Raw genomic sequence first — 14,026 nt, forward strand, 5'->3', positions numbered from 1 at the left:
ATTTTACTGCTACAATAAATCACCAGAGAATATACGAGAATATTTACATTTTCCAGAAGTAAACAATAAATTGACGTTGTATTATTATAGTGCCCAATTATAAAATAGATAATTACATTATTACATTGTAAGTTTATAGGGAATTATTTTAAGTGTTAAGCCTTAAATTATATTAGTTAATAATATTGTTTAATCATACATTCGGCGCAGTTCATCACCGACTTGCTTGTATAGATAATATACACAGTTTTCATTACAAATTAGTAAATATTAAGTAATGATGAGCATCTCAATAAACAAAAAAACGTGCTTTTCTAAAAAATAGTAAAAAAGTAAACTAAAAATTAAAAAATAATTTTACCACAAGAACAATTTACCAATCAATTGTAGCACTATTTTTTTTAAATGTCAATTACTTTGAAAACAACCGAAAATTAACCGAATTTTAAATAATGTTAAAGTTCTTTAATTTTAAACTAAAAAGAAAAGCATGGGCCCTATTTAACAAAGTCCAAATTCATTGAGTTAAGTATTATGTAATGTATTTGTCACACACTCAAAATTGAACCTAATGTAAATTACAAAAAAACTTACAATATAAAACATTATCTTAAATTTAATCTGATAAATTTATTAGGGACATAACTGAATAGAGCCCACGCTTTTCTTTTTAGTAACAAATTTAAGATGTTTAACATTATTAAAAAAATGGGCTAAAATTGAATGGTAAATTTTTCTTGTAGTAAAATTATTTTAGAAATTTTAGTGAAATTACCCCCATATTTGACCTCCAGCATTTGCGGTTTGGATGTCTGGGTCCCAATATTATGACGGAATATTGTATTGTAATCCAAAATAAGTGTCTGGATTAAATTTTAACCTTCTACAATATTGAGAAGTGGGTTAAATTAATTTTGGAAAATTTGAAAAAACATGCAATTTTAGTGAAATGATCTTGTGTACGGCGACCAAGATGTCCGAGTCCCAATACTATTAAAGGATATTGTATTACCATCCAAGATGAGTGTCTGTGCCAAGTTTCAGTCCTTTAGAACATTGGGAGGTGGGTTAAATTAATTTTGCAAGATTTGAAAAATACCCGTACAAACGTACATACGTGTTAGCGAGTTAAAGAAAAGCATGTAAAAAAATAATAATGTATAGAATTTTAAATTTAGAAGAAAAAGAAAATTTAATTTTTCTTGTGGATATTTCAATTTAATTCAAATAAATATATAATTAAAAATCGACTTATTATCCTTAATCCATTCTTCCAGAGGGATATGCACTTAAAATATATTTCTATATTGTTGCCATAATTTTCGGAATCTATTTATTATAATTTTCTTTTTTAAACCAATTGTTGATTTGCAGTCAACATTTGTTGTCATCCAAGATAATCTAAAACCTATTAATTGTATTATAATTATATGCACCGGTTATATTGCTGTGATATTAAAATTAAAAATTTTAATTACCGAAAGATTTCTATATAGCTGACTTTTTTTAAATGTATGTCACCCTTTCAGTTACAACGACCCTAGGAAGGATAAGACCTTCCTAACTTCATATGTATTATAATAAGAAAATGTTATTGAATGTATATAATCAGTAATATAATATACATTTACTTTAACGCAATGTTATATTATTATGTGCGGGACGTTTAAAATTTCTCAAAATAATATGAGTTATGACGACTAAGCGATATGGTAGAATTTGCATGGTATAATATTTACGATTTACGGTGACGTCCAAAAACATAAACCTAATAGAAAGTTTACGAAACCTGATAAAATACATAGGGTAAAGAGCCAATAGGGTATTCGGTTATATTTCGTTGAATTATTATGCGCGCTATACTTAAGCTATCTGTTGGTTTTCGATAACGGTACAGCAGGTACGGTACAGCATGGAATACGAATGCCAACTGATACGATAAGGGCCATACGGACACGTAGAGTGGAAAAAGCCAAACATATCGTGACCAACCCACGAGGGTCAGATATACACGACCATGCCGATGGGTTATGAGTATGTGTGTGTGTGTGTAGATATAGTAGAAAAACGGGCACGGTAAAGGGAATTTTGGGTGGAAAAAAGTTTTGTTTAATGTATAATCCAGATTAAAACAAAAGGGACCCATTCGTTTTATTTGTTGACCAGAACTTCCGGTCCGGAATACTAATTGTGAATTATCGACTTTCGTTTAATCGACATCGTTCAGAAGTTATTTAATGTGGCGTCAGACTTTCTCTTCGGAGGATGGTAAAAAAAAAAACCCAATTTATTATATTATATCCGGGATCCCTTTTTTTTTTTTTTTTATCGCAGTCCATACCTTCCAATCCCTTTGCGATGCCAGCTATCGAAATCCCGACCTTTTAGTAAAACTAATTAACGCGCTTTTATTTTCAAAAATTTCGAGTGCATATTGTTTTTGCATAACCCAAATAATAATAGCTACTATTAAAGCATGCTGAAGGATCACGGACTGCAAATAGCACCGCAAAAAACGGAAGTGGTAATGCTCACGAGGAGGTGGGCATACCAGGACCCACAATCACAAGTCGATGGGTTCCGATTACCAGTAAGGCAGTCGATAAGATACCTGGGTATCCAACTGGACAAACGACTCAGTTTTAACGAACACATAAAGAAAGTCACTATGGAAGTTGGAAAAACAACGAACGCAATTGGTAGACTCGTGCCAAACATTGGTGGACCGTCCAAATCGAAAAGATTATTGTTAACGACGGTAGTGCATTTAAAAATGTTCCACGCATCACCGACACGGGCGAAACTTGCATTCAAGACGGCAAACAATAGGAAGGCGTGTATCAGAGTCCAACGTCGAGTAGCCCTACGTGTAATAAGAGCCTACCACACCGTGTCTGACGAGGCGGTCCTGATGTTGGCTTGCATGCCACCAGCGGACTTATTAACTCAAGAGAGAGGGTTAAGTTTTGAAAGGCAGTAGGTACCACTTAACTTTCTGTTATTAAAACGGAGGAAAGGGCTAGAACAACTAGCGAGTGGCAAGAAAGGTGGAGCGCTTCACCTAAAGGTAGCTGGACTAGACGGATCTTGCCAAGGCTGGTCTGATGGATAGGGAGACCGAACCCAGTGGTCACGTTTCAACTAATACAAGTGTTGACAGGTCATGGGTGCTTTCAAGAGTACTTGTGGAGGAGGGAAATAGCCCGGAGTCCACTATGTGTTTTTTGTCAGGACCAGTTGGATACTGTGGAGTATACAGTGTTCAACTGCGAGCATTGGGCCCATTGTAAGTCAGAACTTCATCAACTCTTGAGAAGACAACCCAATCCGGAAGATGTGGAGGATCTGCTGTGCGGTCCCAACGTGGAAAAGCTTTCAGAGGGTAGTCATGAGGGCCGCCTAATAGAGGCGTCTGACAAAGCGCGGACAGCCTTCGTCAGCATTGTGGGCACGATTATGGGTACGAAAGTAAACAACGGGAGAATTGTAATAACTGTAAAATGTAAATTGTAGAATTATCAAATTTCTGATACCGGATAAAAAAATGTTCTTAACAGAAATAATACACAAATAGTTTTTCGGTTGTGAACTAAATACTTCAAGATTTGTGTACCATTCAGAACTAGAATAGTCATAAAAAGTCCTTTAGTGGCTGAAGGCATCTGTGTCGTTATTTTTTATATATCTTTGGAAAAACAATTTGGTATGACATATATAACATTGTGTCTTGAATTATTGAATAATATAACTTTATGTGATACGGCATCTGTATTTTGCAGTTTTTCCAAAATACCTATACGTTTTGTTTTATAAAAGTTTTGCATATTTTCATTAGAGAGAAGAACGTTAGAAATATATTTTTATTAAAAAATATGGACCTACTTAGTACGTCTGATTAGAGTTAAATAAATAAATTACTTATTCTCATGATGAAGTATCTAAAATAATTTCAAACTGCTGTCTAATAAAACATAATTAAAAGAAGATTATTAAAAAGTAAAGTAACATTGTATTTCTTTTATATTTTTACAAAAATAATTCCTCTAATGATTAAAATAAATAAGTATAGGCCAATGGTTAAATTTATTCGATGAAATAATTCATTGAAAAAACATGAAGTTTGAATTTGGTTAACATATTTTGGTGTTTCCAAACAAAATTATTTTATCAGAAAAAATTCTAAAATATCTGAATGATTGCCTCTAATTTTAGCCATAATTTCGAAAATGGTATTATTTTTATTATTATAGTACGAACTTATACGAAACACAGATATATTATCACTTTAGCACATCACCACTAGGCATATGTTATATTTATGTATTTAAGGCAAACCCGTTGACAACCGCTAATTGCGAGGATGTCATATGAAATCAGCCAAGACACTAAGTTTTTTGGTTGCTGGAGTGTTTCAGGTCACGTTATAAGAAAAGTATCACGCGGATGGATATAAAATGTCATTGTGGCCGAACGTAAGTGTGCGATATAAAATTTTATGAAACTTCTTCAACGGGTGTTGTTGTGTATAAAAGAAATCCGTCTATAAATGCACTCTTTCTATTACACTCATTTTATGCATTGTTGTTGCCAACGGATTTATATCCCTCGTTTATGTCCTTATAAGCCGGCGTGCATTTATATGTATTTAACAGCTGCTGTCGACATTGGTTTAAGATTGCAAGTAAGGTAAACTACGGTGCATGCCTAACACAAACTTGTGTAATATAATCTTATACTTCAATTTTTAGTGTAAAGGCATTATTGGCCATAACATGACGTTTCGTAAAATGCACATGGAATCAAGCAACACATTTTTGTTTTTGTAATGTAAGTTTAACGTATTTAGACACTATTCCTATAGACCTTTCCCTACTTGTTAATTTAGTACTTGGGGTCTCTATTTACCGGCAGATAATCTCATAGTGTTTTTTTTAAGCCCCATTTCGGAAGAAGGGCTCTGATGAAACGTGTTTTTAGTTCATTCCAGTCTAATTACGGTAAGTCCCAATTTCAACACTACTGAAGGCTAGAAGCTTCCAATCAGGATAGTCCAGATTATACTTGTCTTAGGAGTGAGTATTCGATTAAATGAAAGTTTCCTAGAACCCCAAACAAACTTTCTTAGGAGCTTCATCGTAGTACACGTACTATTTGGTACTAAATAAAGGAAAACAAACACAACTATTAAATACGCAGCCAACTCACAATGTCACTAATCCACAGTTAATGGAGATAATAATGGCTGACGAGTATAGTGTGTGACCTATAATTATTATTCACTACGTATCGTTAAAATCGTTTATTTATTGAATAAAAAACGTCATAATATTTATACATCGTTTATCGAAATAATGAAACAAACAAGTAATGAAAAACGAGTAACTGGTTCATAAACGATGTCGTAATAACAATGACTACAGGGCACAAACAATTTATTTTACAGACAAAATATATATCTTTAAATATGATTGAAAAAAATTATTTTAGTTATGAATCAAAATTAAAATAATAACTGAATTCAATATTTTACATTAAAGATAAACGATTTTTTTTTTAATAAGTGAACAGATAAAAATGTTTGAGTTAGGTTGTAGTAAAAACTATATCGATTAAACATTAATATAATTTTATCATATTTTTCACTCTAAAAAATTGCCAGTTTTTGTTATAAAATATTCTCTTGTATACTTGGCAACATTGAGAAAAACCCACTAAACGCTGATAAAAAGCAAAGTCTTCAGTTATTTGCGAAATATAAATTTTTGTCCGGGTTAACCTAATCATAGTTTTTTAATATCGTGAAAATTGTTTTGTTATGCATATTATTTTTTTTGTTATTGAAATTATTGTAAGTCAAAAATATGTATCAGTCGTTATTGTTCCATCATTTTTTATGTATTTTAAAGATAATAATATTAGTAATATCATAAAGTTTGAGTTCACGTTTAGTGTGAAATGTATCAGTGTATCATTGAAACTTGAATACCTAGTATTTCTGTATTCCGAGCACTCACAAATCATTCGGCCAAATATCGGAATTGCCACCAGAAAACGAAATCTTCTTACTTCCAGACCGTTATAAACGAAGTAGAGGTATATTTGTATTTTTATTGCCTTACTTTTGCTCGGGAAAAATATCGGATCCGTGCCTTTTTATACGACCTCCGCATATCCCAAATGTCTAATCTTTTCACGATACTTCAAAGAGTGGGAAATTTAATAAGTTCGGAGCCACGTCAAACCCGATAGGGAACTAACGAAATTCACTGTTTTCTATTATAAAATATTTGTTACACACAACTTAATAAATTGTTTATAAAAAATTCTAAAAACAAATGTTTTCTTTAGTTAGCGAAACTAATTTAAAATCAATAACACATTAACTAGTATAAATATTAACTTAGTTAAAATAAAGGTCACTTGTACCTTACGTTTGTTTATAAAAAATAAATATAACTAAAATATAAAAGCAATAGCCAAAATAAAAAAAAACTTTCTACTTGCTTAAACGTGTTTGAACAATTGCTGCGACGTTCTACAATAATTATGTCTTTTTCAATTTCAATTTACATTTGTGGAACAATAAGTTTCATTTGTCGCTTTTCCCCTTTTGTGTTATCAACGCCTTTCAGTTAACGAAACGAACTAAGCGTAAACAATGACTGACTCGTGCGATAAAAGCATTTCCCCCCAAAAAAATGAAGCAACGAAACATCTCCAGTAGCGCAGATACATCGGAAAATACGGAAGTTCGTTTAACAATTGTCAACTGATGATTGTTTCCAGTATTATATTTCTTTCTTGACTACTTCAGTGTTAATTTGGGTGAACGTTGTAGGGAGCAAATGTCTGCTGGGATGTCCAACGTAATAAGTAAAGCAATAGACTTGCAGAAAACAACAATTTTTTTTTAAGCAAATTAGATATAACCAACAACTTTTTAACTGTTTAAACACTAATTGCGTTAAAAATTCTTAAAACAATTCCACACAAATAAATGCCACGCAGCGACGGAAAAGCGAGTAACAAAGACGTCCCATAGTTTATTTTAATAAAAATTGTTTTTTTTTTTAAATTAAGATCTTACAATGTTTTCCTAATTAATTATGGGGATTTTAATAATTATCTAGAAGACAAACGTGTGGTCAAACAGATATTTAAACATAATCAATGCTTATAAATTTGCTACTATAAATTATGTAATAAAAAATTACTTATGGATTTAATAAATGGATACAATAACTATTATTTTGGACAGTTCAATGCAAAAAGTATTAATTTAAAAAAATAAAAATAAATGCTAACATCGAGCGAAAAATTCAGTTGAAAAATAATTATCAAATCAAACTTTGTATTAATTCTAGTGAAAATGAATGTTTTAACCTATATTAAAAATAATATCATAATTTATTTAAGTCTGTATAAAGTATATTAAATACACAGTATTCATTAAAATGTTTGATGGTTCGTACGAATTTTGTTGGTTTGTGGTCAGAATAAATGAAATATTATATGTGCATTTCATAATATAAATAAATATATTACATGTCAATAAAAAATCAATATAAACTAAACAAATACCCTTTGGTGCTCTATATGCAATAATATTACCTGGTTTTAATATAAATTAACTACTAAATAAAAGTTATCAATGATTGTAAAATATAATATTTCCATACATTGAGAGGTTCTTATTAAAATGTGGGATTCTTTTCCCGCTTTTAAACATGCCTTTAAGTTCAATATATCGGGCTAATACTATTTCTTAATAAAAAATAATTTAAAGACCCATTTTTAGCTTCTGTACACATACACATTTGATAATTTATGCATATTTTCCGAAGCGGTAATTTTTTTTACAATTTCGTATGTTAAAATTATTATATGCTTAATACACTTAATTTCATATTTTAAACATTAAAAATGCACCTGAGTGTATTAAGTAAATCCATGTGCTTATGTGGACCGAAGAAGGACGTAATAACGCTTGGAGATTAGTGGAGAGAGAGGATTGACTGGTCCATCCCATTTGTATGGGACAAAGTGGAGATGACACATAGTACCAATTAAAATGCAGTGCTAAAATTTCAAATTTAGGAGACCTAAATGATGATTGTCTCTATAAAGTCCAACGTGGTCCGTCTGTACAGGATTAGAGCTTAATATAGTAAACTCGTTAGTTACTAGTCGAGAGTGTATACGAATTTATAAAACAACAATAGTGTCGTACATCAATTTTTTTTTTTAGTAAAGTCGTTTGGCATTCACATTTTGTACATTTGCTATTGTACTTGTCGGCGCTTTGTTGTTTAACGTCGCATTTTTTTTTTTTTGTGAGTTTATGTGTTTGTTGTTTGGCTTGGGGTGAGTGGTTTTTTTTTTTTTTTAAGCGACGGGTAATATACAAATATTAAGAGGGTATTCCGGCGTTTCATCGCCGTCTCCTCGTGTACACTAATCGCATCCGGTAAACACCCTGTATAATATATAATATTGTTGTGTTGTGGGCGACGGCAAACGTAGACGCTGCCACTTTATAAGCGCCGGCACCGGCAAACGCCACGGACGCCGCCACCACCACCAGTAGCACACGCCGTGCCGATGGCGCCGAACGCTCATCACCGTCAATGGCCCACGACCACCGTCGCAGCTATGCTACTGTTGTTGCCTATACTGGTGTTGTTGGTCGAACAAGTAGCATCAGCTGTTCCCGGCGCTAACAAATACACCAACCAGTTTGCCGTCCGGGTGGCCGGCGACGTTGGACAGGCCGACAGGCTGGCCAAGAAACACGGATTCGTCAATCGAGGACAGGTCAGTATAGACAACCAAGCAATTAATTATTTTAGTCATATATATATATACATTCACAATAATTATAATTACCACTAATTTGGAGTGACATCACATTGGAAAAAAACTGTGAATTTATCTTTGTTGTTTAAAGTTTCATTATATTAAGTTAAATAGCACGTAGTAAACGGGAAAAAAATAAGAAAGAGCGTCGTAGAGGGATTGTATTCAAACACTTCTTACTTTTGGCATTGATTTTCGATTTCCAAAAGTAAATTTATTTGACGTTTGAATATTATTCATTTGTTTTATATTTGTATGATTTAATCGAAAATTGGAGAAAAATCTTTTAATAATAAAAAAAAATTATCCAAGTCCAATCGTAAACGGTATTTGTGGTAAACGAAAAACTGGTGGTGTCGACAAAATTAAAAACTAGGATTCCAAAGACCATGCAATAACTAATTAACCTAACCTAGATCCTTAAACAACTAGATCTCTGCGCTCCTAACCTACTATATTTTAAACTATCATCGCGATTATCATAACTTGTTCCACTGTGCTGGCTAACTTTTGATTCGTTAGGTAATGTTCTCAAAGAGAACCTAGGCGGTTTTTAAGAAAACCACTACTAAATTCGTGTCGTACCGCATGAATCGTCCACTTTAATACCAGTATTCTTATTCTAGTGATTTAATACTTGTTGGCGTTCATAATAGTTACTTTATATCAAATATTGTAAACGTTAAATACTAAACTATAATCACAACATAAATTAATCAATTTACAATATTGTGTTGTAAAATTGGGACATCCCTTTTAATAAGCATCAATAAGTAGTAGTTTCTTATTCTGTTTTTAAATATTAGTATACAAAATATTAGCCTAGTGTCAATTTTTATCGAAAAATATTTGTTACGGGCAATCTATTAATGCTTTGAATTAAAATTGAAATATATTTCCATGTTATTTAATTGTCGATTAATATGCAATGGGAGCACATTATAAAAATCTATAAAAAGTATTCAAAACAAACTCAAACTTTTTGACTATTTTCTGTAATGTCCCTATAGCGTATAAAGTTTGACGGTTAAAGAGTGAAGTAAATTTAAGGGTACTCTTTTTCATTTTTGTAGGAAAAGGTAAACTTTGTCAACTTTTGGTCAATGATATAGTATTTTGGTGAACGATTTCTTATTTTTGGGTAACAGGTAGTATAAAAATGTTGGGCCACCAGTAAAAAACTCTATATTAAAAAAAAAAAAAAGTATCAATAAAATCAATACGAATGTAAAACCATTAAGAGGACGTGATACCCTCTATTTATTAAGGAGTAAATTATAGGTAATTTTTTGCAAAATCTTAATTTATAGCTTGAAATATAGTGTATGCAGTAGTGAGGAGTTGTCATATTTGTATCAGATAGTTATTTCTATTGAATAAATTGCAAATTTTTCCCATCAAAAATGCTTTGCGAGGGACAAACATAATATGGGCGCCCCGGTAGAACAATGACCTAACTGCAAAATTTGGTAAAATGGGCTTAATGCTTCAATGTGTTTAAATATATCCAACGCATAAGGTAGCAAAACGATGTAACTGTAGTTGTAATAATTTCCCAAGCATTACCATTCCATTAAAATTACATCCCATAACATTTTAGTGAAAATAATTTGGTTTTTTCGTTCTTCTATAAAATTTCAATTTTTGCAGTTGAGTCATTGTTCTATCGGGGCGGCGATATGAGGTCAATGTTCGCAGAAAATTTCAAACTTACCCAAAACATAAAAGATAACTTTATCTGTGTAGTAGCGTTTTGATTTTTTTTTCAATACTCACTAACTTTTAATAAGCAAATGAAAAAAAGAAAAACAAATTTTACGAATAAATAATCTAAATTGCGTTAGAATTATCAAAAAAAATAAATAAAAACGCTACGACAAAGATCTTCTCTGTGTACTGCAAACAATTTTGTAGTTCTACTGAGAGTACAACTCAAATACCTTGTCCACCGCACAACGAGTTTTGTGGCCAAAATACGGATGGTGCCCAAGTCCTCTTAAGTAGTAACTCCTCATAATATTTTTACTTTAATTTATTTATACAAAATAGGTATAAATTTCCAAATAATAAGATTTAAATACTATTTATTTTACTTAACCTTGAAACTTGAAATTTTTAAAACATATTTTGCGTTTTTCTACATAAGTACCTGTTTACAGTTGTATACAATACATAACAGATCAAGTAAATTATAAATTGCCTGGACCGTAATTAATTATTAATTATATATGCATTTATATAAGCACAAACACCATCAATTTTCTTAATTATATCATAACACCTTTTGTGTAAAAAAAAATTTATAATAGTTTAAAACAATAAATATATTAATTTGTTTCTACAGCTTTACAAATTACATAGTTATCTAACATTTTATAGCTGTAATAATATAATGCTAATTTATTTAAAATTAAATGAATTTCCTTTCCTTTAAAATGTGCTTAGGAACTTCGCTTAATTCTCAGTTGGCTTAAGACGGGTTAGACTATAACACATTAATATTCACATTATAAAGAAACTATAGATTCATACAAAAAAGTAATGATGAAAAATAAAATGAGAATTATTAATTACAATATTTTAAATATCATATTATATTATGAGTATTATAATTTTATTTCATTTTTTTTTCTAAACTCAAAAATATAACAAGATATTTGGAATTAAAATTATGTTAAGGATATTTAAATATAATAAAAATGTCTATTATATTGTTCTAAATATTATAACGAATTCACTACATATTCAAGTCAAATCAATAAGTGAAATGCAATTAGCTTTTCTTTGTTTTGTACATTTTCAATTAGTGAAATGGAATTCTCGAAAGACAAAAGAAATCCTTGTCTTTTGAAAGCTGCTGTTCACTAAAAAATAATAAAACCAACCGTCTGAATAATTCGAATAATTAACGGTCTGAAATGCAAGTAAGATAATAGTAATTGCCAACCATCCTATTATTCAAAATTATTTCATATTTCTAAGAGAAAGACAATATACTTCATCTCAAAAAATTGATGCTTTTTCTTTATACTTCTGGAAAAAGTACTGTTTTGATTGAATATTACTTAACATTATTATTCAATTGGATATTAATTTAATTTTTCCTTAGTAAGGTCCATGATCAATTTGTATAAACTATAAGTTAAAAAAATAATATAATATAAAAGAACCAAGATTATAGGTTGTATTAATATACAGAGATTTACATAAATATTACAACTTAAAGACTGTAATTTAAGTTCAGAATAAAAGATTTTTGATTAGGTCATAAAGAGAATCATTAAAAATACTAATATACACAAACTTGTAAAAATGTACATAGTTTTTTTTCTGTGGTATCATAAAACCTCTTTTTATTTTCATTAGGGTTTTTCGTAAACTCTTTAAAAATCTTTAAATTTCCTAAAGACTAGTGTCTCTTAATGCCAATATTTCAACGCAGAAATAATACATTTTAAACATATTCTAATAATATATTTTTCATTGTAGAAGTATAGAACATCATAATAATTTTCACAATACTTTTATATCATATTATAAACTTGATAATTGGCGATCTTTCAAATTTGCGAATGCCATTTGGATATCACAATTCTGCTAACCAGGTTTTGTTTTGACAATGATTTATGGTAGGACACAGCAACATTTGTTTTTGCGGTGTATTAAGAATGGGACCTTGTATGTTGGTCTTTCCTTGAAGTTGTATCGCTAATACGCGTTTAAGTTGAACATTCGAATTTCCATAGGCCATTTCCTTAATTCAGGCTTAGGTCTTTCGAACTACATAGTACATCTAATCGAATAAGCCAGTATTATTCACGCGCATTACCGTTGAGTGTATAACATAATATTATAACTTAATTTAATGCGGTATGACCTATAACAGTCGGTGACTATTTGTTTTCATTAAACACATACCCACGAATCGTTTGTGTTAATTATTGAAACCCCCTTAATAGCTCATAAAAAATATGTTACGCAGAATTTCTAGCACGTATAGTAAGTTCAACCATTTTCAATTAGTCTTTTTATGGCATAAGAGCACGTGTCACAGCCAATTGTCTAAACTTACAAGGTTATTCGTCCTTAACCGTAGGCCATATAAGGTAATTATCATAATATCCTTTATTTACTGAGAGTCTAATCGTAATCACACTGTACAACACAATTTTGGTACAACCAAACTCTGAAATACATCCATTTTATAGGATCTCCCTCGTCAATTCCTAATCCGGCTACAGATTTTCTATAGCAGTCTATTTTTTTTTATATCCAAGCTAAAATTTGGACAAATTTATATTTGAGAAAAATTCTATGCAATTTATCGATATTAAACAATTTCACATCAATTATCATGGTAGTTTACAATAATTTATCCAAAGCTTCTAAAGAAGATTTGACAGATTTACATAAATTATGTCCGTCAAGTCATTATGAATTTTCGGTAAGCGGTTGTGTTCTAGTTAACTATTGTTTATTGTAATTTATTATTTTGTCTTCTCTCAAAATACCGTTTTTCGGATTGTTCCCTTTTTCTAAGTGATTATGAAATTTGAACGGAAACAACATATTATACTCAACTCTTCCATGCCACTTCCTATTGCTCCATACACTCTTCCATAACATCTCATCCTTGCTTTTGTAACTTTCCTGTTTCCGGTTTCAAGTAGTCATTTGTCTTATTTACGCCTCCGGGTCGGTTACAATATTCTCTCAGCAAATTCTTTTTATGTAACCCTAAATGTTTCACCCTATTGCACTCGTCATAATGTCTTTCGCAAATGGCATGTCTCTCACCTTATTTTCTACTATATAGCTTTTGTGACCAAAGCTCGACTGCTCTCCATTTATGTGATATGCGAGTTACTTTTATTTTTTCCCAATCATTTGATACTTTTTCTTTGCGTTATTAAAATTTTTTGTCGAAATCTGATTATTCCTACCTGACCGGAAATATTAAATTTTATTGCTAAATAAACATTATCTAGAAACTAATAAAATATTTAATTAACTGCAAATTTCTAGACAGTACATTATTAACATTATTTATGGAAATTGCATTTGGTTACCAACTAATAGTTAATAAGTTTGATTTTTGATATTTAATCATTGAGATTAAATGGCTCATCTGGTTCCGTTATATTGAATCAGATTACTCCATATATATAAC

The 14,026-nt window shown here is 30.7% G+C and overlaps 1 protein-coding gene across 2 annotated transcripts in view; it reads left to right on the forward strand.

Annotated features, from left to right (window-relative positions):
- Positions 1-8,586: 8,586 nt before the first annotated feature.
- LOC126836185 (neuroendocrine convertase 1-like) overlaps positions 8,587-14,026 on the forward strand; it is a 107,376-nt gene continuing 101,936 nt past the window's right edge. For both annotated transcript variants that reach the window (XM_050569374.1, XM_050569376.1), the window contains exon 1: positions 8,587-8,814. In XM_050569374.1, the coding sequence (XP_050425331.1) occupies positions 8,602-8,814 (213 nt within the window). In that variant the 5' untranslated portion in view covers positions 8,587-8,601. The remainder of the gene's footprint in view (positions 8,815-14,026) is intronic.

This window comes from Adelges cooleyi, unplaced genomic scaffold, assembly GCF_023614345.1.
Source record: "Adelges cooleyi isolate 19-005CV unplaced genomic scaffold, UGA_ACOO_1.1 ACOO_flye_CR_arks_rails_tigmint_CR_PRNA_23, whole genome shotgun sequence".
Classification (NCBI taxonomy): Eukaryota; Metazoa; Arthropoda; class Insecta; order Hemiptera; family Adelgidae; genus Adelges; species Adelges cooleyi.